The sequence below is a fragment of the Ochotona princeps genome, chromosome 8 (assembly GCF_030435755.1).
Source record: "Ochotona princeps isolate mOchPri1 chromosome 8, mOchPri1.hap1, whole genome shotgun sequence".
Classification (NCBI taxonomy): Eukaryota; Metazoa; Chordata; class Mammalia; order Lagomorpha; family Ochotonidae; genus Ochotona; species Ochotona princeps.
Genome location: NC_080839.1, coordinates 45,352,212 through 45,377,365, shown reverse-complemented (window position 1 = coordinate 45,377,365; position 25,154 = coordinate 45,352,212). Strand labels below are relative to the sequence as shown.

The 25,154-nt window shown below is 49.8% G+C and overlaps 1 protein-coding gene across 8 annotated transcripts in view; it reads right to left on the bottom strand.

Annotated features, from left to right (window-relative positions):
• Nucleotides 1–24,953, bottom strand: part of DYSF (dysferlin) — a 176,520-nt gene extending 151,567 nt beyond the window's left edge. For 4 of the 8 annotated variants that reach the window (XM_058667950.1, XM_058667952.1, XM_058667954.1 and 1 more), the window contains exon 1: nucleotides 24,552–24,953. In XM_058667950.1, coding sequence (XP_058523933.1) covers nucleotides 24,552–24,639 — 88 coding nt within the window. In that variant the 5' untranslated portion in view covers nucleotides 24,640–24,953. Of the gene's footprint in view, nucleotides 1–12,787; nucleotides 13,090–24,551 lie in introns of those variants that run through there. The other 4 variants (XM_058667949.1, XM_058667951.1, XM_058667953.1 and 1 more) reach the window with 1 other exon arrangement.
• Nucleotides 24,954–25,154: the final 201 nt, after the last annotated feature.

The following is a 25,154-nucleotide window of genomic DNA, read 5'->3' as shown; positions in this document are numbered from 1 at the left end:
GACATAGAAGGCTGAGGTGGGGGGCAGCAGATGATGAGGGGAGGGTGGGGAGACATCTAGGTGAAAGAAACAGCTGAGAGATTAAGGGAAAATGCCAGGAGAGGAATGTTTGATGGAGGAGGTTAGAAGGAAACATATTAGATTCTATAGCAATCAACCTGAAAACAGTTGCTCAGGCTGCTCGAGTAATTGTTTTTTAAGATTTATTTATTTTTATTGGAAAGGCAGATATGTAGAGAAGAGGAGAGACAAACAGGAAGATCTTCCATTCACTGATTCACTCCTCAAGTTTCCACACAGGTTGGAGCTGAGCTGATCAGGAGCAAGAAGCCAGGAGTATCTTCCAAATCTCTCACCAGGTGCAGGGTCTCAAGGCTTTGGGCCATCCTTGACTGCTGTCCCAGGCCATAAACAGGGAGCTGGATAGGAAGCAGGGCCTCCGGGACATGAACTGGTGCCCATATGGGATCTTGGCGTGTTCAAGGTGAGGACTTTAGCCACTAGGCTACTGCGCCAGGCCCTCCCCAGTATTTTTAAGGCAGGGAAAGTGAAAGAGAGAATCTTTCATCTACTTTTAAAATGCCTAAAACAGCCAGAAGCCAAGGACTGAATCCAGGTCTTCCACACTTGTGGCAGACCAAATACCTGAGCCAATGTCTGCTGCCTTCCAGGGCACCATTAGCAGAAAGCTGGAGCAGGACTCAAGTCCAGGCACACGAATAGCGAATGAGAGTGTCCCAAACACTAAGTTAAGCACTGTGCCAAACACCTGCCCTCACTCCCAAGTCCCTTACAGGAGCAAGTGAGTTCTCAAGCCCCTCCCTCTTCGGGTTACAAATCACCTGACGTAGACAAAGGCCATAACTCTTGGAATGATATCACTGACCATGGTCAGGTGTTTTCTGTGTGTTCTTAGGGCAGCAGGCACAGGGCCACATTCTTAAAAAGAACCCAAGGAGTCTGTATGGATGTGGCTTGTGTCTATGGATTTTGCCATCTGCAAACTTGAAAACAAAGGTGTTTTAATATATTTAGGCATTAAATAATAAGGCCAGTATATGTTAACATAAATGATATATTTCCATAAAAATAATTATAACTTCCAAAACAGAGAAACAACAGTGACCCTGTTTTACATCTTTGTGACTTCTTTTATTGTCTGGCCACACTGTGATGTCTACTTCTGTGTTCGGCCCATTGAGATGTCTTATTTGGATTGTCATCTCTGAGGAAAACCCAGCCAGATGGGTAGCTGGAAATGGAGGCATGTTTTAATACACTCACACACCATTGTGAAGATCCTGGGACATCACATCTAATCCTCACATTCCTCAAAGGCAAACTGCAATGTAAAAATTTGAAACTGGCCCATACCTATGTTGTGACCTGTAACATCAGAACTGATTGTTCTAATTAGTTCTAATCTGTCACCTTTGTGTCATTCTGGGACACATACATTGGACATTTGAATCATTTCTGTTCAAGGAACTATGAAGATATTCCAAGAGTTAACACTTTATTCTACATCACCAAAAGCTCAATTTTGTTGATTTCATCAAAATGTCTTGAGGTACTGGGAAGTTGGGGGCTGTGGTTGTGGTGTAGCCAGTTAAGCTACCACCTGTGACTCAGGCATCCCACATTGAAGCACTACTTCCAACTCATCTCCCTGCTAACATGCCTGGGAAAGTGGTGGAAGATGGTCCAAAGGACTGGACTTGTGTCACCCACCTGGTAGACCCACATGGAGTTTCAGGTCCTGCCTGGAGCGGCCCTGGCTATCGCAAACATTTGAATAGTGAACCAACGAATAAGAGATCCTTCCTCTCTTACTCCCACTCTCTCTGTCACTCTACCTTTCAAATAAATCAAATAAGCCTTTGAAAAAGTACTGGGAAGATAGAAGACACAAGATTTCTAAAATTTGCTTTAAAGTTCAGGTTTTATCATTGGCAACAAAAGATGAATACCAACCACACTCGAAGTGACAAGCTCACTCATTCACATTCATGAAAACACCTACCAATGCCCAATGAGTAGTCACAGATAGTCATTTAAGTAGAAACAGTATTCTATGCCCCATCCTCCTGATGCAGCTAGTTCAACTTGCAACTCAAGCAACCACACAAGCAAGGGCTTTTCCTTGCAGCCACACCATTTTTTTTTTTTTTTTGGTATGCAACAGAAGTTGTATATGCCCCATTTCAGCACACAAAATATTACAAAGATTAAAATTATAAATTGTATTCTTCCTTCATCAAGGCCCCTATTAAAGTGAAACTTGCTTTCAACTGCAAGTACACAGTAGAATATAGCGACCAGTACAACCCTTGGTTACTGTCAAGATGCCAGCAGTTCTACTTCCCATTGTGATGGTATTACCAGTACAAATGTCAGCATGTGAGAACAACACATAACTCTAGTGTCATTTTTTAAATATATTTTTATTTTGAATTATGTGGTACAATTTCGTATAGGCTGGGATTCCCCTCCAATCTCCCATCCCCCTGTCAGATTTTTCCCACTTTGTTACAATAGTGTAATCCTTCATAAGGAATCATAATTCTATCAGTATCTTATTTAAGTGTACCCCAACACTGTTCGTATAAACAACATCAGACAGTCCAGCACCCCATTGTCTACACATATCCAACAGTTTCATTGGGAATCCATCTTTCATCTGGAAGCAGGGATGCATATTCTATTATACCCCCATGTCTGTATATGATAGACTCCAGTACTCCATCACTATACATTTCCATAAGTGGGAAGTCATGAAGCAAGGTCAACAACTGGTATGAGTTAGAACAACCACAACAACAACAACATCAACAACAAATTACAGCACCATGAAAAAATGCGCCACTGAGTAACCAACACATGGGTGACAAAAAGGAAACACAAAAGTCTCTTGGAAAAAATGATGCCATTGTATAATCCATGAGTCCATGATGAATTCAACAAGAGGAAAGAAATTATTTGAAATAAACCAAACTGAAATTAAAAAAACATCAAAACACATGGGATACAGCCAAAAAAGCAAACAAACAAAAACAGTATGGATCAGATTATTGAAGTTACACTTTCCTTGTTGGTTTCCTTATATAAGACAGAACACATGGTATTTGTTCTTTTGTGATTGACTTATTTCACTGAGCATAATGGTCTCTAGTTGGGACCACCTGGTTGTAAATAGAATAATTCCAATCTTCTTAGTGTTATTTTGATGACAGACTTGGCCTTACAGATCTGTTCAAAATGTCCTGGGACTAAGCCCAGGGGTCCATGTCCCACACTTTAAAGAGCTATTAGGGAAGTAAAGCCATTTTGGACAATGATTAAGATGTCCACATCCCATATCAGAGTGTCTCACTACATGCCTCAGCTCCACTTCCAATTCCAGCTTCCTGGTCGTGGGGCAGCAGATGATGTCTCAAGTCCCTGAGTCCCTGCCACCCAGGTGAAAACCCTGGATTGAGCTTCTGGCTCTGACCTTTGGCCTGGCCTACCCTCAACTTTTGCAAGTGTTTGTGAATGAGTGGGTGGAAGATCTCTATCTGTCTCTCTCTCTTTCTGTGTGTGACTGCCTTTCAAACAAAATGAACATGATAAGCAGATATACACTTTAAAAAAATTTTTTTTAAATCTCTTTGGAAATTCATTTCACATTTCCTCTCATCTGTAAGATGATAGTAATATATATGTTTGCAAGGAAAGAATCTTGATTGAATTTGAACTGTAATACTGCACCAAGGTGGAGGAATCCACCAGGAGGGAGGGGTGTGGGGAGGGGTGGGGGGATTCCCAGAGCCTATGAAACTGTCACATAATGCATAATAATTAATAAAAAAAAAAGTAAAAAAAAAAGATGATAGTAATAACCCCATGAGGGGTTGTTATGCAAATTAAGCAGGGTGGGATGCGCAGGTGCCTGGCGCACAGCAAGCTAAGTCATTGTGTGCCCTGACCTCCTGTTGGGGCCCCACGCTGATACCCTGACCAAACAAACTGCTGCTGACTCTCCCATGCCCAGTTCTGTTGTCTCTGCTCTGATAAGCCTCCCATGACTGCTGCTCTTTCTTGGGCATCTCGAAGCAAGCTGCGACCACAGCCAGCTGGGAGGTTCAGAGGGCAGACACCATACCTGACTCCCATGAACAACCCAAGTACGTGGCGAGATACCCAGTCCCTGGGTGCTGACCAGGTAGCAGCTCTGTTCTCAGGAAACCCCATAGAATGCCATTGCCAGCGTGACTCTCTATCAATGGATAGAGACAGCCTGGAAGGGGTGCCAGCTCCAGGCCTGCCAGGCTACACCACTCCTGTAGACTCCAGTGCAGTAGCCCCAGTAGTAGCTGGATATAGGTCTTCAGAGCCATTCAAACAAGTACTACTGCTGTGTGATCTTACATAAAGTTCATTGCCCTTTCAGGCCTTGGTTCCCTCAGCAGAATTGTCAAGGACAGTGTCTACTGCATTGGGTTTTCAACTTACATAGATTCAAGTTCCCCTCCCTGAGCACAGGGTAGCTTCCTGCAACCTATAGGAATCAGATGGAAAATTCCATCTGCAGCCTCACTTGAGATGTTCACTGGCAAATTCATTTTCTGGTACTTCCAACTAACATATATTGGGCAGTATCTGTTGTGTCAACTCCTCTTGCAATGTCGTTTAATCATTTTCCACTGAAGGCAAGCAGAGAATGCTCTCAATGAGATTTCATCAAGTCCTGGTGATACTCTGGGCACCATTAAAGGACAGGATCACAGATGGGGTCTCCAGCCCCAGAGAAGAACAAGAGTGAAATGAAATATATGAGAGGCACAGCTGCACAATGTACAGGAGCCACATAAAGACATGATCACTTATCAGAAAGAAGTTTCTTTCCTATCAGAGATTGAAAGCTATCTTGTCCCTGTTGATGAGTCACACTGGTCTCAAGAGAGGTGGCTTCATGTGTGCCACGGAACACGCTTCACAATTGCAGATACAGGGAACACACAGCTCACGGTGGGGGAAAGGAGTGTGTCCACCAACTCCAGCCCACTTTGCAGAATTGGAGACCAACAGGCATCAGTGAGAATCATGCTGAAGCTTGGAAGGTGGGGCAGGGTGGGGTTGGAGGGGTCCCCAAGCTGAAGGACCTTGCCAATCACAGAATGGCTAATACCATGCACCTCACAGAGCAGGTGAGCAGATCCTAGACCCCAGATTACAGATCACAGATGCCACCAGGAGCTGGGGACGTGCATTGAGTTGGGTGTTACCTAGAAGGAGTACCAGTTGGGGAAGAGCTGAGATGGCCAATTTTACACAACATGTATTTCAGCAGAATGGCTTTTAAAGTCCAATGGGAGATGGTGAGGGTACAGGTGGCAGAGGTAGGGTTGGGCAATTCAGAAGGGGGAGGAGCAGTGGAGGCCTCCAGGTTCTGACTGAGTGCATCAATGCTTGTTTGGTGTCATCTACCTAGAGAGGGAGCACAGGCTTTAAACTCTCAATAGAGATATGGGAATCCTGCTTCTGCCCCAAGTCAGGTGAAAGGATTTGTTCCCAGAAGCTGCTGGTGGCTTCAGATCCTCAGGCAGCCTCTCATATATTTCCTGAAGGTTCACTGTGCATGAGCACTCTCTGAGCACCCACTAGTACAGAGTCAGCAAACACCCAGAGAGGCAGCAGCCACTGAAAAAAGACAAAGATAGGCCTGGCTGTGGCTGGAGATGGGAGGGTCTGCCCTACTCCTGGGCGCAGGAAGGGAGTACCCCCTGGCAAGAAGGAAGGCCAACTCCCATCACTCCACTACCTGCCTGCTATCTGCAGGCTCACACTGCTGCACTCATCCATTTCTCCACACTTTCACACCCCTAGGAGAAGAAGGTTACAGCTTGGGGATTCACAAGCCAAGACCAGGAGGACCCATCTGGAGAAGGTGGAAGAGGCAAAGAGATGATCATGGGGCAAGTCAGGAAGCAGACACAGCGAGCATGTGCTCTTGCTTCATATCTCTGTCCAGGTGTCCCTGTTAATAAAGCCACTGGGGACTCCACCCTGACCACCGAATCTGATTCAATCCTTTACCAAGGTCCCATCTGTGGACACCACAACCTGATTCAGTTCCACTGCTAACCCCTTATCCTAAGACTGGAGATTAAGACTTGAACACATGAGACTTTGGTCGATGCCAGATGATTTGTTAAGCCTCATATCTGCACACCCCAAGGCCTAGGCAACCCCCTCACCAGCAGACCACTACCCTTCTCATTCGTAAGCACCTCATCCAGTCCCATCTTTCCTAAACCCCAGCTGGAGTCTGATCCAAGAAAGAGGTGACCAGGAAGAGCTATGGGCAGTGAATCCCTGGAAATGATGGGATCCACCATGAGGGAGTTAGTCTCAACTCAGAAGGCCAACTGGAACTTCACATATGATTTTTATTTGCTGATTAAAAATGAATTAAGCAAAAAATCTGGGGAAAATACTAGAAATGCCTGTGACAAAATGTTAATATTCTTTCATATGATTTTAAAACATTTATTTAATTTGAGAGACAAGGAGATATAGACAGAGAAATCTTCCATCCATTGGCTCATTACCCAAATGAACTCAATGGACAGGGCTGTTCCAGGCCAGTCAGAAGCCAGGAACTTGATCTGAGTCTCCCATAGGGGCTCAAGTACTTGGGCCATCTTCCACCGACTTTGCAGGTGCACTATTTAAGGAAGCTGGATGGGAAGTGCAGCAGCCAGGACTTGAACCAGCACTCTGATATGGAAGGGCAGCCTCCCAAGTAGTGGCTTGACCCACTGCACCCACTCCACCGTATCTAATTCCAGAAGGAAATTTGCTCTACCAGAAATTACAGATTTTTTTTAAAGGTTCTGCTTCTAGCAGCCAAGAATTAGTGCATATTTTCTTATTATTTTGCTAGCACAAAACCTTATCACACAAACTTTTGATAATTTCTTATGGTTCAAATGGTACTTGTAACATTTTAATGCTACTATTTGTTCATAGTTATTTCTTACCGAAGGATTTTTTTTAAAGATTTATTTTTTTTATTTTTATTACGAAGTCAGATATACTGAAAGGAGGAGAGATAGAGAGGAAGTGGAGCTGCCGGGATTAGAACCAACGGCCATATGGGATCAAGGCGAGGACCTTAGCCACTAGGCCATACTGCCGAGCCCTACCGAATGATTTTTAAATGTTTCCAATTTTTTATGGTGAGGTGTTTGTTCTTTCTGTTAATAAAGCCATCCCTCCGTATTGAGGGGAGCTGGTTCTAGGACCTGCCCTCCCACCTCAAAATGCTCAAATCCTCCATACAAAGTGAATAAAAATGTAAACTAGCTGCTGGAATGATGATTCAATTGATTAATCCTCCTTCTGCAAGCGCTACCATTCCGTATGGGCACCAGTTCATGTCCTGGTTACTTTGCATCCAGCTTCCTGCCTATGGTCCAGGAATACAGTGGAAAATGGTCCAAAGCCTTGGGATCCTGTACCCACATTGGAGAACCGAAAGAAGCACCTGACTCCTGGCATGAGATTGGCTCAGCTCCAGCCATTATGACCATTTAGAGACTGAACCAGCAGATGGAAAAAATTTCTGTTTCTGCCTCTCTCTGTAAAGCTGCCTTTCCAATAAAAACAAATATTTTTAAAATGTGTAAAATGGAACTAAAAGATACATTTCTTATGATGTTAAAAATTTTAAATCCATGAAGCTCATTTCCCATGTACTATTTTTTAAAAGAAGATTTATGAATTTATTTAAGACAGAGAGGTGGGTAGTTTCCATCCACAGGGTCACTGTCCAAATGCCTGCAACAGCCATGATGGACCAGACCAAAATCAAGAGCTGGAACTCCATCCAGGTCTCCCACGCAGGTGTCAGGGATTCAAACACTTTAGCCATCTTCTGCTTTCCTAGGTATGTTAGCAGGGAGCTGGATTGGAAACGGAGCAGTCAGGGCTTAAACCGGTGCCATCTGAGCTGCTGGTGTCACAGGCAGTGGCTTTATCCACTGTACCACAACACTGGCCCCTCCCATGCATTTTTTTAATTTCCCTAACATCTGCACATCTTCTCCTTTGAATCATCTCTACCTTACTTATAACACTTAATACCATGTAAATAGTATGCAAATATTTGTTACACTGTATTATTCTTGGGAAAATGACAATTAAATATGCCTGCACATGTCTACTACAGGTACAACTTTCCATAAGATACAGAGGCATGAGAAGGGGCAACAGATCTTAACGCATTAGGACTTGTCAGGCAGGTGTTTGGTTTAGCAGTTAAAACACCACTTGGGACACCAGAATTCAATGTCTGAGTATCTGGGGTTGGGTCCTGGCTCTGCTCCCCATTCCAGCTTCCTGCTAATGCACACCCTCAGAGGCAACAGATAATGTGACTCAAGTAGCTGAATTTCCGCCAAACACCTGCGTCTCATTGTCTCTCTCTCTCTCTCTCTCTCTGTTGCTGTATCTTTTAAATAAATACATAAATCTTTTTAAAAAAAACTATATATGGGACAAATATTTGGTCTCCAGTATAGTACATATTTTTAAAATGTGATATGACCTAAATATTCACCAACAGGTAATTGAACAATTGAATTATGGTGCACCCATATAATAAAATAATATTCAGATATTTTAAAAAGTTGGTACAGAAGAATATTTACTGAAAAACATCTGTGGTATTTTTGAGCAAATATGTGAACATGTAGCGGGGGGGGGGCGGGGACTGGGATGAGATTACCTCTAGAGACAAAGACAGGAGTCTGGACTTCCAGGGGTGGGGTGGGGTGTGCGGAGCTGGCACCCCTGGGTGCCTGGGTGACACCACATTCAGGTATGTCATCATTTACATATGAAAGCATACCTTCCCTATCAGGGCACTGGTAACTTTGTGAATCAAATATACATCTACTTTGTGGGTACTGTGGGTGCATGTCAGGCAGTTCACAGGATCCCTGATCCCTACCCATAAGATACCAGTGATACTGCCTCTCAGACATTGGCTGATGTTCCCAGAGGAACAGAATTGCTCCCAGCTGAGAGCCACCATGTCCAATCAGACATTTATATTTTATGCATCTTTCTTCTATGTTAAATTTCATAACTAAAGTTTCATTTTCAAAACAATAGGGAGGGAGCCCGGTGCGATGGCTCGGTGGTTAAATCCTCACCTTGCACATGCCGGGATCCCATATGGGCACCCGCTCATGTCTCAGCTGCTCTGCTTTCTTTCTGCTTATAGCCTGGGAAAGCAGTAGAGGACAGCCCAAAGCCTTGGGACCCTGCACTACATGAGAGACCCAGAAGAAGCTCCTAGCTCCTGGGTTCGAATCGGCTCAGCTCTAGCCTTTGCAGACACTTGGGAAGTGAATCAGCGGATGGAAGCTCTCTTGCCACTTGAAGGCCTTTTATTATTATTATTATTATTATTTTGTTTCATGTATTCCCGACAAGTGTCACTGTCTACAATGAAGAAACAAAAAGCTGGTTTAGAGGTTTCCAGTTATTTTGAACATCCAAAAGGCTATGTTTGGAGTCCAGGTCTCCATGAATCATCCTTACAGACAGAGGAGCCAGGAACATTGCCTGAGAGCACAAAAACAAGCTGGCTTAAGACGGCTGTAAAAGGGCTGTCGGTAGCTCAACTGGTTAGTTACCACCTTGCAGCCCCAGCATCAGAATCCCATTTGGGCTCCTGTTTGTGTTTCGGTTGCTCCACTTCCCACATAGCTCCCTGCTTATGGGGAACGCAGCGGAGATGGTCCAAAGTATTGGGACCCTGTACCTGTGTGGGAGACCTGGAAGAGGCTCATGGCTCCTAGCTTCAGAGGGGCTTAGCTCCAGCTGTTGTGGCCATTTGGGGAGTGAACCAACGGATAGAAGATCTTTTGCTGTCCCTCTTCTCTGTAAATCTGCCTTTCCAATAAAATCTCTGCAAGACCTTCAGGCACTCTGCAGAAGCATGGGTAGAACTAAGGACCTGACCCTGGCTAGTGGAATGGGAAGGGAGAGTGGGCAAGGACTCCTGAGTCCCTGGCTGGTGAGCCTGGTGAGCAGGGCAGAATTCACCAGGTGGGGCACACGGCACATCCATCCTTCAAGGAAACAGACATCTGAGCTCCAAAGCAAAGGAAGTCTGGTTTTACTCTTGGGGGCTCTTCAACCCCACATGTGGTAGGTGCTCAGTGAACATGTGTTTAGTGATTAATTGCATGAGTAAAGGCACAAAGTCAACACCTTCAAAGCTGGAAACAGGAAGGGAAGTGGAAGTAAGCTGGTCATGCCCACCACCACTGATGGACCAAAAATTCTCTACCATGGCCCTGGTCCTCGTGATGCTTTTAGTTAACTAGAAAACTAATTAGTACAAGAACAAAAGAATGACCAGTTATTCCCAACAGTCTCCACCCTGAGCTCTTTAGACAGAGAAGAAGAAAAACCCTTCAGAGTCCAATCTCTGAGAGCTCAGACTCTATTTTGGGAGTGGAGTCCTGAAATTACATCCGAGACTGGAATGTCCAGAGCACAGCTGCAAGGAGCATGAGGCCAGTGTCAGCCATATGCTGCAGCCTGCATGTTGTAGCCGGCATACAGGACAGGTTCCTCTGCAAGCAGTGCCATGGTCCCCTCTGCCCCAGAGGACCAGGTCCTGGAGCTTCCCAACCCTGAGTGGAAAAAGGCCTGGGGATTTGTCAGCAGCATCTGTGCCTAAGCTTCCCCAGAGAAGCCAGGACCCATTCTGAAGTTCCATGGAAACTCGGTGGACGGTCCTGCTGTGCAGCCAGCCTGGGTGGTCTCAGCCAGCGCTGGGGTTGGTTCTCACATCTTAAGCTCATCTCTGCCTCCATGGGGACTGCCTCTGGACTGTCACCGCAGCCCTATCCAATTTTCCTCTGGATGCAGCTCCCAAACCATCTGGATCAGGTGTGCAGTCAACACTGATTCTCAGGACACCTCCCACAGGCACTGGATGCAAACCTCTACAGAGGAGTCCCGGGGAATCCGTTTTCAAACACTCTTGCCAAGAGATTTGAGCACGGCAAGTGCTGAGGACTCCACCTTAGATTCAGTAAGGCTGCCTGGCACATCTGGAAGGTGACTGGAGGCAGGGCCAAAGAAGAAACAGACACTAGAGAGCACCTGCTCACACCCCGAGCTGGAGCACATCAATGAATAAAGCAGGACAGGTGGTCATTCCCAAGGAGGCCTGGTGCCCCAAGGATAGGGCCGAGTACTACACACATACTGGTTGTTACAAGTGTCACTGCATCTAGAGTGGAGAATTGGATGTTAAGTAAATCCTGGCGCTTTCCTGGAGAGGGTGGTATGCAGGTAGACTTTGAAAGATGCAGACTTGAAACAGCTGGAGTGATTACATACTGTTGTATTCTTAGGGGCTTATCAGTCCAAATGAACAGGAATAAGAGCAAAGGTTAGGGCACAATGAGATGTGGGGAGTACAGCAGTTGCCCCTGATCAGGGAATCAGGGCCAAGGCAACACCCAAAATGGGACTCGATGAAGCTGGTCACCTGCCTGCCTCGAGGGCAGCATCCACCAACCAGTGTGAACGCATCAGTGATCCTCTCTGGGTTTCCACATCCTGACTTGCAGAACACAGATGTTGGGAGGCACCACGCACTCCAGAGCCTGGGCTTCCATGGGCTCCAGGGCTACTGGCCAGTGGTCAGCCTAGAATGTCTACACAGCCAAGGTTCCTTCAGCATCTGAGAATTAAAGATCTTGCCTTAACATTACTCCAGCAGACCAAACACACAAACATGACACCTTAAAATGTCTGAAACGTTCAAATAAGCAGCAAATACAAATCGTCCCACCACAAGGAGTCAGCGCTATACACAAATCATACTTTGCCGACTGCTGTATTTCCTCAAATCTCAGGCTGCCACTTGTCCTCCTTGTATGACCTGCGTCTGACTGCACAAAGCCCCAGAGCGTGAGTGTGCAGCTCCGGGCAAGGAGGAAGCCCTCTCCTATTTATCTTTCCCTGCAGCGCTGGGGTCCTGACTCACAGCTATTGTTCCTTCTCCTAATTTTGACGGGTCCTTCCTCTTCCCTTTCCCTTCCTGAGTCTCTCTGTCCTGTGGGAACCCCTGCCCTGCAGTGGCAGCTAAAGGTGCTTGTTGAGGTGGGGGTGGGTGAGTCCTCTGCTTCCCTTGACATAACTCTCCAGCACCACCCATAGAGGCTGAAGCTCCTCAAATCTGGAAAGCTCCCCTGACATCCCTGAGAACTTGTGGCCCTTCCTGTCTGGGACACTGAGGATTCAATGTGGGATGTGATCCATCAAGACAGAGGGGTGAATGAATGAATGGAACCAAGGCACAACAGCAAAGCTCACCAGCCACTGCCCAGTTGCAGGTGGCCCTGATTTTTCTTCACCTCTTGGATGCATCTGCCAATATCCCACAATTTTCACTACCTGATTCAACCAGGATTCAGTTCTCTTCAGGTGTAGGTAGGTCTCCCGGAAGTGGGAAGCGAAAAACAAAGGTGGCAGTGGACACAGTACTGCAGTCGGGTGGTTCCAAAGCCCCCCCAGCCCTAAGGCATTTCCTGTGAGTTTTCAGTCTCATCACCATCACTGCCGAAATCGAGGCCGGGGCTCCCTCCCTACTGCCAGGAAAAGAAACTGGCCTGTCTGGCCTGGGACTGGTACTGGGGCTAGGGCGGGAGGTCAGGGCACCAGCATCGGCCATGGGCGTGGACATCATCACGCGCCCCAAGGTTCTCACCTCGGAAAGTCAGGCTGGCCACCGGATCGCTACGCTGGTCCTTCTTCACTCCCGGCAGGTTGCTGGCCCTCACCAGCAGGCAACACAGCATGGCTCCTCAGCCTCAGGCACCCAGAGGCGCGGCGGCAGGACAGCAATGGAAGCACCCCGTCCAAGCACCCACCTCACAGACACCCGCGCCAAAAGAGAGCTGTCACCTTCGCGGCGCCTCCACAGAGAAGTGGCGGGTGCCTGGGAGGGGCCCAGTAGGGAGGACACCGGACACCCTCTGGGCGGGGTGGGCCCTCCCCTTCCCTCCCCTTCCCTCCCCTTCCCTCCCCTTCCCTCCCCTTCCCTCCCCTTTCCTCCCCTTCCCTCCCCTTCCCTCCCCTCCAGTCCCCTGCCCAGATCCGCCCTGGCCAGGCGGAGAAGAGTAGAGGTCGGACCGAGCCCGAGTGTGTGCCTATCCTAGTTCTCCGCATCCAGCCAGGAATGGAAGTCGCAGCTGACACGGGCCACCGTGTGGCCTCCGAGCGTAGATGCGTCGCGCCGATCCTGCCCCACGCGGGAGACTCCAGTGGCCAGGCCTCCGGGGCCGGTGTGCACCGGAAGGGACCTGGGGGAGCACGGGGAGAGTGGGCGCAACAACGGCGGGGCGTCCGCAGGCCACTGGGAGCTAGAGCCTAAAGAGCCCTGGAGGAGTGCCCAGTGCGCGCCTAGCCCTGGCATCCTCCCACTGCGCGTTACCCATGCTGGAGAGTCAGGCCCCTTGGCTCCGGCTTGCTGCCTAGGCTGCCGCTCTGACACCTAAAACCCAAGGTCAGGAGATACCCCGATGTTCCGGTCCCAGCGACCCAGCCTCTGAGCCTTTTTCAGGGCCATCTAGGGCCTCTCCTGAGGTCTGAGTATTTGTTCAAATCGCACTGTGTTCCCAGTAGCTCACCAACCCAGCTGTTGCTGATTCCTGAGACCTGCAGGACATGATAAAGCTTGTCTTCTCTTTCCCATTTTATGACCAGACTCCAGTAACTCCTACCCCTTTCCCCCAAGGCCCAACTTCCCTGTGTACTGGATTATTCCATCTGCCTACAGACATGGTACCACTGTCTGCCCAATAAATGCCCTTGGCACCCACACGACTCCAGCTGCCACTCTTCTCTCCTTTCACCAATATCTTGTCCAAAGCATCATCCCTTCTTTCTGTCTCCAGTCTCTTCCCTCAAATCCTACCAGCTCTCCTTCAAAATATGTCCAAAGTCCCACCACTTCTCACCACCTCCATGGCAAACATCACTATTAGTGCTTCACGCAGGCATTGCGATGGACACCCTATGTGGCTCCCACTTCTATCCTTGATCTCCACAATCTATTCTCAACCCCATCAGCAAGATGATGTAGTGTCATCTTTAACTCCTTGAAAATGCCCCCCACATGACCTCACTGACCTTCCCTAACACTTCCCTAGGGGACCATCCATGAAGAATGTGAGCCTGCCAGGTGTCTTCAGCCAGGACAAACCAGCACCCTCAGGGCCTTTGCTCAGCTGCTTCCTCCGACTGCAGTGTGTCACCCCTGCTTCAGCCAACTGTCCATTAAAAGGTGGCCACCTCTGAGCACCCCTGTTTAAAGCCACACTTCCATGCCAGGCTCCAGCTCCAGCCTCCGTGTAATACATGCACCTGTCTTCTTTCTCTCCCTGTTAAGAATGACTGCCTCCTCCAAGAAGGCAGGGTTTTTGTCACGTTGGTCCACTGCCATCTCCTCACTGCCATCTACTGTACCTGGAACAGTACCCAGCACAAAGCAGGTGTTCTGTAAACCATAAACCTCTTCCTAAAGAATAAATGAGGGGGTCCCAATGCGATGACCCAGGGGCTAAAGCCTGGGTCTTGCAACTGGGGCTAAAGCCTTGCCTTGCAACTGCCAGGGTCCCATGTGTACCTGTTTGTGTCCCAGTTGCTCCACTTCCCATCCAGTTCTCTGCTTGTGGCCTGGGAAAGCAGTAAAGCATGACCCAAGTACTTGAACCCTGCACCCACATGGGAAACCCAGAAGAAGCTCCTGGCTTCAGATGGGCTCAGTTCCGGCCATTACGGCCAGAGTGAACTAGCAAATGGAAGATCTTTCTCTGTGTGTCTTTCCTTCTCTCTGTGAATCTGCCTTTCCAATAAAAATAAATAAATCTTTTTTTTAAAAAAAAAAGAATAAAGTAAGGGTCAGCCTATGACTTAGCAGGTTATGCTGCAGCTTAGGACAACAGTAGCCCATTTCTGAGTGCCAGTTTGTCCTGGCGACTCTGCTTCTGATCCAGCTGCCTGGGAAGACAGCAGAAGATGACCCAAGTGCTTTGTCCCTATCAGTCATGTGGGAGGCTTGGATGGAGTTCTGGCCGCCTGCTTTTGGCTCAACTCAGCACAAGACCATGATGGCCTTTGGGGGAGTGAATGGATGGAAGACCTCTTTCTCTTAAGCTGCCCTTCTCTGTCTCTGTTGATTGACCTCCTAAATAAGAGAAATAAATTCATCAATTAAAAAAGAAATGAATCCCACACATGTTCATGGGTCACCACTGACTTGCTAGAAGGGTGCAAGATCCTGGGGTGCATTACACTCCTCCCCTGGGTCAAGGTCAGGGAGTGGAGACCTCCCTCCCCCACCCAGGGTAGGTGTCCATGGGAATACTTTCAAAGAGAAGTGGATAATGAGTGGGAGGGGAGACCGGGGGGAGTGGGGCAGCCATCCTCACAGGAGTAGGACAGGGGAGGAAAGGAAAAGGCAGGTGGGGGCTGTGTTCTCCCACCACTTTCCCAACTGCCAGGGCCCCTGTACTCTCCTCTGCCATCCAGATGGGGTGGGCACTGGCTTCCTCCCCTACATCCAGCTCCCCTTCCTCCTTCTGGCCCCAGCTGCAGCTCCAAAGTGGATCCTCCATCTGAGTCCACATCCTGGCCATGTTCCAGTGGTGTACATGTGTCTTAGTCACTCTTCAAAAGAGTGGAGGCCTCACACACTAAGAATGGAGAATCTCGACTCTCTCTTCTGCTCTGTATGAATCAGAAGCACACAGATCCAATTGCCAATCAGCCCTGGGATGTAGCAAACACCAGGGACAGCAGACAAGAAAGGAAAATATTCCACTTGGGTCTGGAGTGACACTGTGGAGCTGTGAGGCATACAGAATGTACCTGGAGCTCCATGTGTCTCTGGATCATAATTGAGGTGGACTGGTCGCTTTAAGACAATTTAAATCTATGTGAGCCATGACTTCAACTCCTAGCAACTCAGCTCAACTTTCCATCTCATCCATGTGCATACCACATTCAGATGGCTCCACCAAGTTCCACCACCACCTGCCTGGACCATTCATGGACCTCCTAGCTGGGCTGCTACCCAGTTACTCTGGTCACACTTGGCCCACTGCCCACACCGCAGACAGCTGATCTCAGAACAAACACCATCAAGTCACTGCTCTGCTAAACACCTCTCTTGCCACTGCAAGAGCCTTCAGTGCTTGCAGGCTGAAGAAGCCTGGACCCCTCATCTTAACCTCTCGCTCTCTAAGTCCTAGCTCCAGAGACCCCACTCTCATGGCTTTGTGGCCAGCAGACCCCTCTGCCTGCAGCCACATTGCCCTCTCTCCCAGCGGAGCCACTCCCATCCATATTGCAGGCTTCAGTTGCTTCAAACATCACTCCCTTGAGACCTCATGGTCTTGGTGGGCTCCCTCAGGCAGGAAACTGCAGGGGCCATCCTTCCCCTCTTGGTCCCATCATGATGGTAAGCAGTGGCTGCTGGTGTGCTTGCTTGTTTAATGTAGCACACTGTGGAGAGAGACCGACCCTGCTTTAACATCTTGGGTGCTCCAGTGGGCAATGTGGGGCTGGAGGCTGTGCAGGATGCTGTACTTTGGCTACCCAGTGCCGGTCCCACCGCCAGGTCTAAATCAGATATTCCCAAAGAGAGAGAGACACTGCCCCCTAGAGGAAAGCTTAAATGTGGTTTCTGGCTTTTTTGCTTCTTCCCAGCCACAAGCATTCTATCCCCACCCATATGCCAATCTGTCAGCCAGCCAGGAAATCTGTGAGGATGGCTAACAGTGAACACGCCTTTTATAAACCCACAGCTTCTGTCCAGGGGGCGGGGACTCCATACATCTGCAGTGCAAACCAGAAAAGCAGCAGCCGGCGCCTTGAGCCATCTCTCCCATCCTGCCTGCGGCTTCCTGCTCAGGGCTCTGATCGCCACCCAGGACGTCTCCCCCTGCAGGCGTCCATACAGGGATTCCATGACTTGGGGGCACCTCCCTCCAAGAAATGAAGCTCTAACATACAGCATGGTTGAAACCTCACCTCTCCCTCACATGTACACCCTCCTCTTCTGCCTTACACGTTATCCACAGTTTATCCAGGCCACACAGCCACCTGACTGGATGGATTGCCTTGTCCAGCCTCCCCTGCAGCTAGATATGGCTGTGTCCTCAGAGGGAATGCAGACACAGGCACCTGCAGCCCAGGCCCTCAGGCTCCAAGATGTGAGAAAACCCTGTACATCAGAAGCTGTTTCTGGGGTTCCCTAGCACACATCCAACCTACACACACAGGTGTTGCCTTGGCCCAACACCATGTCTTACAGCAAAATTAGGCCTGAATGAAGCACTGGATGTTCCATACTCATCTGGATTTATAGCCTCTCTTAAAAAGTCGGAGAAACTGGAGCCAGTGATGTTGCATGTTAAGCCATCTCCTACGACACCAGCATTCCACCAGTATCCCAAATGGATGCTGGTTTGAGTCCCAGCTGTTCCACTTCTAATTCAGCTCCCTGTTAATGTGCCAGAGAAAGCAACAAAAGACAACCCATATGTATGGGTCCTTGCACCCATGAGAGACAGACCCAGAAGAAGCCCCAAGCTTCTGGCTTTAGCCTGGTCCAATCCTGGCTGTTGTAGCCATGTGGGGAGTGACTCATTGAACAAAAAAATTCTCTCTCTCTCTCTTTCTCTCTCTCTGTAACCATGCCTTTCAAATAAATAAAACAAATCTTTTAAAAGTATGTATATGCCAGAGGTGATGCAGTGACTCAACAGGCTAACTCACAACTTGCAACCACTGGCACACCATATGGGTACCAGTTCTAATCCTGGCTGCTTCACTTGCATCTAGCTCCCTGCTTATGAACTGGGAAGGCAGTCAGTGCGCCCCTGTAGCCATGTGGGAAACCCAAAGAAGCTCCTAGCTCTTAGTTTTGGATCAGCTCAACTCTGGCCATTGTGGCCATGTGGCCATTGTGGCCATTGGGAGAGTGAACCAGCAGGTGGAAAATTTTTCTCTGTGTGTTTCTCCTTCTCTCTGTGAATTTGCCTTTCCAATAAATACAAATAAATTCTTTTTTTAAAAAAAAAAAAAGTGCCCTCAGCCTAGTGCGGTAACCTAGTGCCTAACATCCTCATCTTACATGTGCCAGGATCCCATATGGGTGCTTGTTCTAATCCCGGCAGCCCTGCTTCCCATCCAGCTCCCTTCTTGTGACCTGGGAAAGCAGTCGAGGATAGCCCAAAGCCTTGGGACCCTGCACCCATGTGGGAGATCTGGAGGAAGTTCCTGGCACCTGGCTTCAAATCAGTGTAGCTCCAGTTATTGTGGCCACTTGGGGAGTGAATCAGAGGATGGAAGATCTTCCTCTCTGTATATCTGACTTCCAATAAAAAAAAATCTTAAAAAAAATTGCTAAAAAAAAAAAAAACCCATCCATTAAAAAAAAAAGTGCCCGTGTATCAGCTGGGAAGCACAGCACCTGTGTCTCCCCAAGAGCAGAAAGCAGGTGCAGTCCTAACACTGGCTGCAGCCACCATCACATGGCTACCACAGAGGCCCCTTCCACAAGCAGGAACAAGCAGACAGTCCTGGGCCCATATTCCAGGCTGATTTTTTGCATACTGGCAGCATGTCATTCAACCTTTCGAAGTCAGTTTCCACCTCCATGAAATTCCATGAAATCAAGCACAAGCATGGTAAGGAAAGGAATACAGCAAGGGCAGTGCCTCCAGCACAGTGCGTGGCACAGGTGGACGTCAGCGTTCCCCTGCTGATGTGGCCTGCTGAGGAACAGGTGTGGGAAGCATGTAGAGTTCAGGGTGAGTGTGGCCTGGGGCGGGGACAGGGAGGTGGTGAGTCATGGGGCAGATGATTGCCTTCAGCTCAGAAGCAGCTGCTCCAGGAGGAACAACCAGCGGAGACAAGACCAGAGTCCCTGGAGGCATGCAAGATGGTCACCAGCCACTCTACTGGTTGAGTCCAATCTGGCAGCTGTATTTGGACAAGCAACTGATTGTAGAATTGATCATGAGGCTGGTGCCATGGCATAGCCAGATCATCCTCCATTTATGGCACCAACATCCCATCTGGGCTCCAGTTCAAGTCCCAGTTGCTCTATTTTTTTTTTAAGATGTATTTATTTTTATTGGAAAGTCAGATATACAGAGAGGAGGAGAGACAGAGAGGAAGATCTTCCGTCTGATGATTCACTCCCCAAGTGACTGAAATGGCCGATTCGAAGCCAGGAGCCTGGAACTTCCCCCAGGTCTCCTGGGTGCAGAATCCCAAGGCTTTGGGCCATCCTCAACTGCTTTCCCAGGCCACAATCAGGGAGCTGGATGGGAAGCGGGGTTGCCGGGATTAGAACCGGCACCTATACGCATTCCAGCACATTCAAAGTGAGGAGTTTAGCTGCTAGGCCACCGTGTCAGGCGCCCAGTTGCTCTATTTTCAATCTGTCTCCCTTCTAATGGACTAGGAAGGTAGCAGAGGCTGTCCAAAGCCCTTGGGCCCCTGCACTCATGTGAGGGACCTGGCTTCTGACTTTAGCCCAGCCCAGCTCCAGCTGTTAACAGTCATTTGGGGAGTGAACCAGTGGATGGAAGATTCTGCTTTATCTCTCTCTCTCCTCTGTCTGTAACTCTCTGCCTTTCAAATAAAAATAAATAAATATATATTTTTTTAAATTGACCATGTAAGGGCTCAGCAGCGTGGCCTAGTGGCTAAGGTCCTCGCCTTGATCATCCCATATGGCCGCTGGTTCTAATCCCGGCAGCTCCACTTCCTCTCTCTCTCTCTCCTCCTCTCAGTATATCTGACTTTGTAATAAAAGTAAAATAAATCTTTAAAAAAAAATTGACCATGTAAAAAATTATACAGAAAATATTGTTGGATGTGTGCCATGATTTCTATGTACAAATGTGTGTCACATCCACCATGGGCTGCCCACCTCAGTGGCACAGGATCTCTTGTCCTGACCCCAGCTTAGCAGACCCCATACAGCTATGCAGGCCCAAATCAGAAGCACAGCAGCCAGGACTTGAGTCAGGCACTCATATAGCATGTAGGCATCCCAAGCAGTAGGGTACCTGCTTCCTGCTAATGTACTCAGAGGATAGCAGACACTTACTCAAGTGCTAGCGCCCCTGTCACCCATGTGGGTACCTGGATAGAGTTCCTAGATCCTGGCTGTTGGCAGTTTCTGGCTCCTGGTTGGCCTGGTCCAGACCCGGCCATTATAACCATTTGAGAGAAGAAGCAGCAGATGGAAGATCTTGCTCTCTCTCTCTCTTTCAAATCAATTTGTCAATTAAAAAAAAAAGTATATGGGTTCGAGCCCTGTCCCCTAGTAAATCAGATCTTTTTAAAAGACTTATTCATCAGGGTCAGTGTTATAGCACAGCAGGTAAAGCTTTCACTTGCACTGCCAGCATCCGACATGGGCACCAGTTCGAGTCCTGACTAATCCACTTCTGATCTAGTTCCCTGCTTGTGTGCTTGGGCAAGCAGCAGAGAATGGCACAAGTGCTTGGGCCCCTGTACGCATGTGGGAGACCCAAATGAAGCTTCTGGCTCTGGCTCAGACCAGCCCTACTCCAACCCACTGAAACCATTTGGGAAGTAAGCCAATAGATGGAGGATCTCTCTCTCTCTGGCTTTCTTTCTCTTGCTGACTCTGTCTTTCAAATAAATAGATGGATCTTTCAAAAAAGACATTTCTTTATTTACTATCAAAAGGTAAAATAGCAGAGAAGACCAGATTCCCATCTCTCATCCATTGTTTCCTTCCCCAAATGGCTGGGCCAGGCTGAAGCCAGGAGCCAGGAACTCCATCCATGCCTCCCACATGGGTGGCAGGAACTCGAGATCATGAGCCATCATTTGCTGCTTCCAGGCACAATAGCTGAGAGCTGGACCTGAAGCTGGGTAGCCAGAACTTGAACCTGAAGATATGGGGAAGAAGGAGCTTAACCTGCTGTGCCACAGTGCTGGCCCCGGTAAAACAAGCAGGTAGCAGAGTGACTCTTTTTTTTTTTTTTTTAAGATTTATTTATTTATTTATTATTAATTACATTCCATAATGTTGTAAATTGTTGTTGATGTTATATTGGGACTTTTAATTGATCGGGATGATATTCTGCCAGCTCTACCTTCAGACCAGAGATGGTTTCCCCATGAAACCGATGAATTTATCTGGACAATGAGATGCTGGACTCTATGCTTGGTATATGCTTGCAATGTAAGAATCTTGACTGCATTTGAACTGCAATACTGCAACAAGGTAGAGTGACTTTTAAAGATAAGGAGGGAGCCAGGGAACTCTGCAGGCAGACAGCTTGAATCCCAGCTCCACTGGTTGCGAGCATACACCTTAACCTCTTTGTGACTCAGGCTCTACCTCTGTAGAATGGGGGTGCTGGCATTTGCTACCGCACGAGCTTGCTAGGAGGACTGAATGTGTGTATGAAGTGCGCTGTGTAAGTTACAACTGGGCCATGACAGAGCTCGTGTGCAATATCCTGTGGAAGAATGTGGGGCACATAATAAGCACTGTATCCATCAGACAGTCCTCTGGAGAACACTGCGGCCAGCTTTTAAAGTGACAGCCTCTGAAAGTGGCATGTCATTTGAGCTTCAACAAACGCCTCCGTTTGCATGCATCCATATTTGAAAAACAGGAAGCTTCCATCATTTGGTCATGTGTTCCTTGAGGCATGTCTCACTCTTCCTATTCTAATCTAGTCCCATGCTAGGTACCCCCAGCACTGCCCTCCCAGGGCTGGCTTAGATCCCAAGCCCTGGCTGTGCTGGGTGTGGGCAGCACATGGTATGCCTCCCAAAACACTTGCTTATTATTCAAGAGCTGAGGATACTGGGAACAACAGAGATCACACTGACCATGGGGGAGGGGTATGCAGTGGCCACTGTGTGACCATGGCCAGGCCCTTGGCCGTCTCTGGGACTGGATCATCATCTGCAAAGTAAGGGATCACATCAATCTCCTGGCCTTTCGGCCTCCCAGAACTGCTGTGAGCATGAGATGAATCCATACCCACACCCAGGAACTGACGGTGTCCTTTTGGGGTAGCCAAAGGAAGGCCTTTGGGACACACCCCAGAGTCTTGGCTGTCCACTTCAGGCCAGTCAGGGAGGGAAGCCTTCCCAGAAGGGCATTTTGCTCTAAGCCCTGTATCCCTGACCCCAGCGCCTCCGGTGTAATCATTCACCAACCTAACCCAGGCTGGGAGAAGCAGAGTGAGCAAGGCGGAATGCTGCAGGGAGGCCAAATTTGGATATGGGTTAGGAGCTTGGCAAATGCGGGAGGTGGCATGTGGCCAGTGGCTGGGGGAGGGGGACTGCACTCCTGGTGACTGCCTGGTGGGAACAGTGACTACCAAATCAGATCTTGGGGGTTCCGGCCGCGCTTCGGCCCAGGTTGAGAGGCTCAGGATGGGAGCAAACAATATACTTCCTCTCTCCACAGCCAGGCCTGAGCTGCAGGAAGGAGGAGCCCAGCCAGGGAAGCCCGGCAGCCGGCAAAGGGCAGGCCTGTGGCTTGACACCAAACAGGTGTGGGGGCGGGGGAGAGCCAGGGAGAGGCTGAGTGGGAGGTAAGGGGGGAGGAATGGGGAGAGACTGTCCCACAGACAGGCCCTGGGGGCTGGAATAAGGACACCAATGCTCTCCCGTGCGCCACTTCCTGTGGGGAGTGCACTTCTGGCTAGAAAGGGCTTGCCATTCATTATCCATTCTTTCCTTTCCTGCAGTTAACCTGTGTCTGCTGCTGCAGGAATGGGCCTCAGGGGAGGAGGGGGAAAAAGGCAAGGGTATCACATGCATTAGGGAGGCAGGAAGGGGATGGGTAGTTGAAGGAAAATGAGGCTCCAGGTGGGTAGACAGCTGAGACAAATCTCACTCCCTGCAGGGGCTGCAGGGGGCACCACTCAACTCAAGGCTCAGACCAGAGGCTGGAAATGGGCCAGGAGCACCAGCTTGCCACAAAGCTACCTAAAGCACAAGGGAGGGGAACACACACTAACCAAGTGAATGGAGCTCCCTAGGCAACACAGGGTCCTACGCCAGGGTCCTGCTTGGTCTGTGCAGAGCTGAGGACAACGAGGGGAAGTCTGAGGAGCCCTTCCTGACCCCTGGGTCCTCCCTGCTGGAAACACCTTGATAAAGCTCATTTCCGGAGGCCACAGGGCGGTAGCGGAGGGTGAGGGGTGAGGGAACAGGCCAAAGCAGCACACAGGGACACACAGCTGCAGTGTCACCCCACCACAGGCCATGCTATCACTCCAGTCAACGCCTCCTCCTCTAGCTGTGCACTGAGCCCCCACCCCCAGCTCCCCAGTCCCATCCCATGGGGCACTGAAACCCAAGATGACAGTGCTGTGCAGACGCAGTAGCAGCCTCTGCCAGGAGGAGAAAGCCAGGGTAGACAGACCATACGCTCCAAGGTGTGCACACGCCTGGGGACAGGGGTCCCAGAGCTCAGGACAGAGAGAGATTTTCACCACTGGATGGCCAGAATCAAACCCACGCCGTGATTCCTGGGGGTCCAGGGAGCGGGAGCGGCAGCTGAGTCAGGTAATGGAAGCTGAGAGCAGATGTGGCTCAAACACTTGCTCCCTTCTGCTTCTTCCCCATCATGACTCCAAACCCAAAGCTGAGACTCCAGCTCTGGCTTGACCCTGAGCAGGTGGTGGGGAAACAGGCAGGACTCAGGCCTCACTTAGGAAGATTGTCCTGCTCTGGGAGACCCCATTTGATGATTGAAACACACACACACACACACACACACACACACACACACACACACACACACGGGCGCGCGCACACCAAGTACAGTGCGATGCAAAGGACTAGAAAGCTCCTGAACTTTGGTGACCACTGTACCCCACTGCCAAACACCCCCGTGCTGTGCTCCAGGCAAACGCAGGGTTGCAGGAGGGGTGGGCAAGCCTCCGCCCCAGCCTCCTGCACAGCCTCCTGCGCAGCCTCTGACTGGGAGCAAAGGAGCGCAACTGCCCAGCACCGGTGGGAGGGAAAAGACGGCTATAAATAGGATGGGGCCCTGCTTTCCGGGGAGAGAAGCCGCGCGGTCCGGTCCCGTGCCTCCTTACTGCCCAGCGCGAAAAGGCCTCCTCCTCTCAGAGGTGCGAGCGGGGATCCGGGGGCTCCTCCTCTCAAACGTGCGAGCAGGAATCCGGCTCTCGCCTTCCTGCCTTCCTGGCCTCCCTCAGGGCCGCCCCGGCCTCAGTTTCCAGGCCCTAGAACGCCGCCAGTCAGCGCGCTCTAGTTCTCTGCCTCAGTTTCCCCCTGAGTCCTCCCCAGCAAGGACGTGTCTCTCTGCCACAGCCAGCGTCGGTCTGGAGGGGCTGGGGAGCCGTGTCTCTCACCTCAGGGCTCCCTCACCGGTGGACAGTCCCCGTGCCCCCTCCCTGACCCCTCCTCAAGCCCTATCCTACCTGCGAACACCGCGGAGCAGTAGGCATCGCTGATGTCGGCGTCCGGGGTGTGGACGTTCTCAGCGTAGAGGATGAAGACCCTCAACATGCCTGGCGCGAGCGGGGAGGGCTGGGGAAGGTCGGGGAGGGTCACTCCCTGAAGACAGCGGCTGCCGGCGTGAGGCCGCCTCGGAGCTCCGGCTCCAGCTCTTAAAGGGAACAGACCCCACCCCCGGGCTGCTCTAATGGGCCAGGCTCCGACTCTGCGCCGGCTGTGGTCGCCTCGCCGCTCCAGCGGATCTCCCCAAGACCTGGGCTTCTGCTCCGCTGCCACCCGCACAGCCCTAGTGGGGTTCCATTCAACCGTAAGTTAAAGCGCGGGCTGCGGGCTGTCCAGATGACAAGGCATTTTGCACCTGGCTGTGGAACAGCGCACTGGGCGGTGGCCGCAGGGGCTGGAGGCTGGACCAGGGCTTTGCAGGTCTTGCTTGCCCCTCCCGTAACCTTCCACCCCCCTCCCCCTTCAGAGCCACGCCAGGCCTCCGGCCTCAGGGATTCCAGCATTCTCCCCACAGAGAAGCCGGCCGGTCACCCGAGCTCAGACAGAGATCCTGGGAAGAGCTA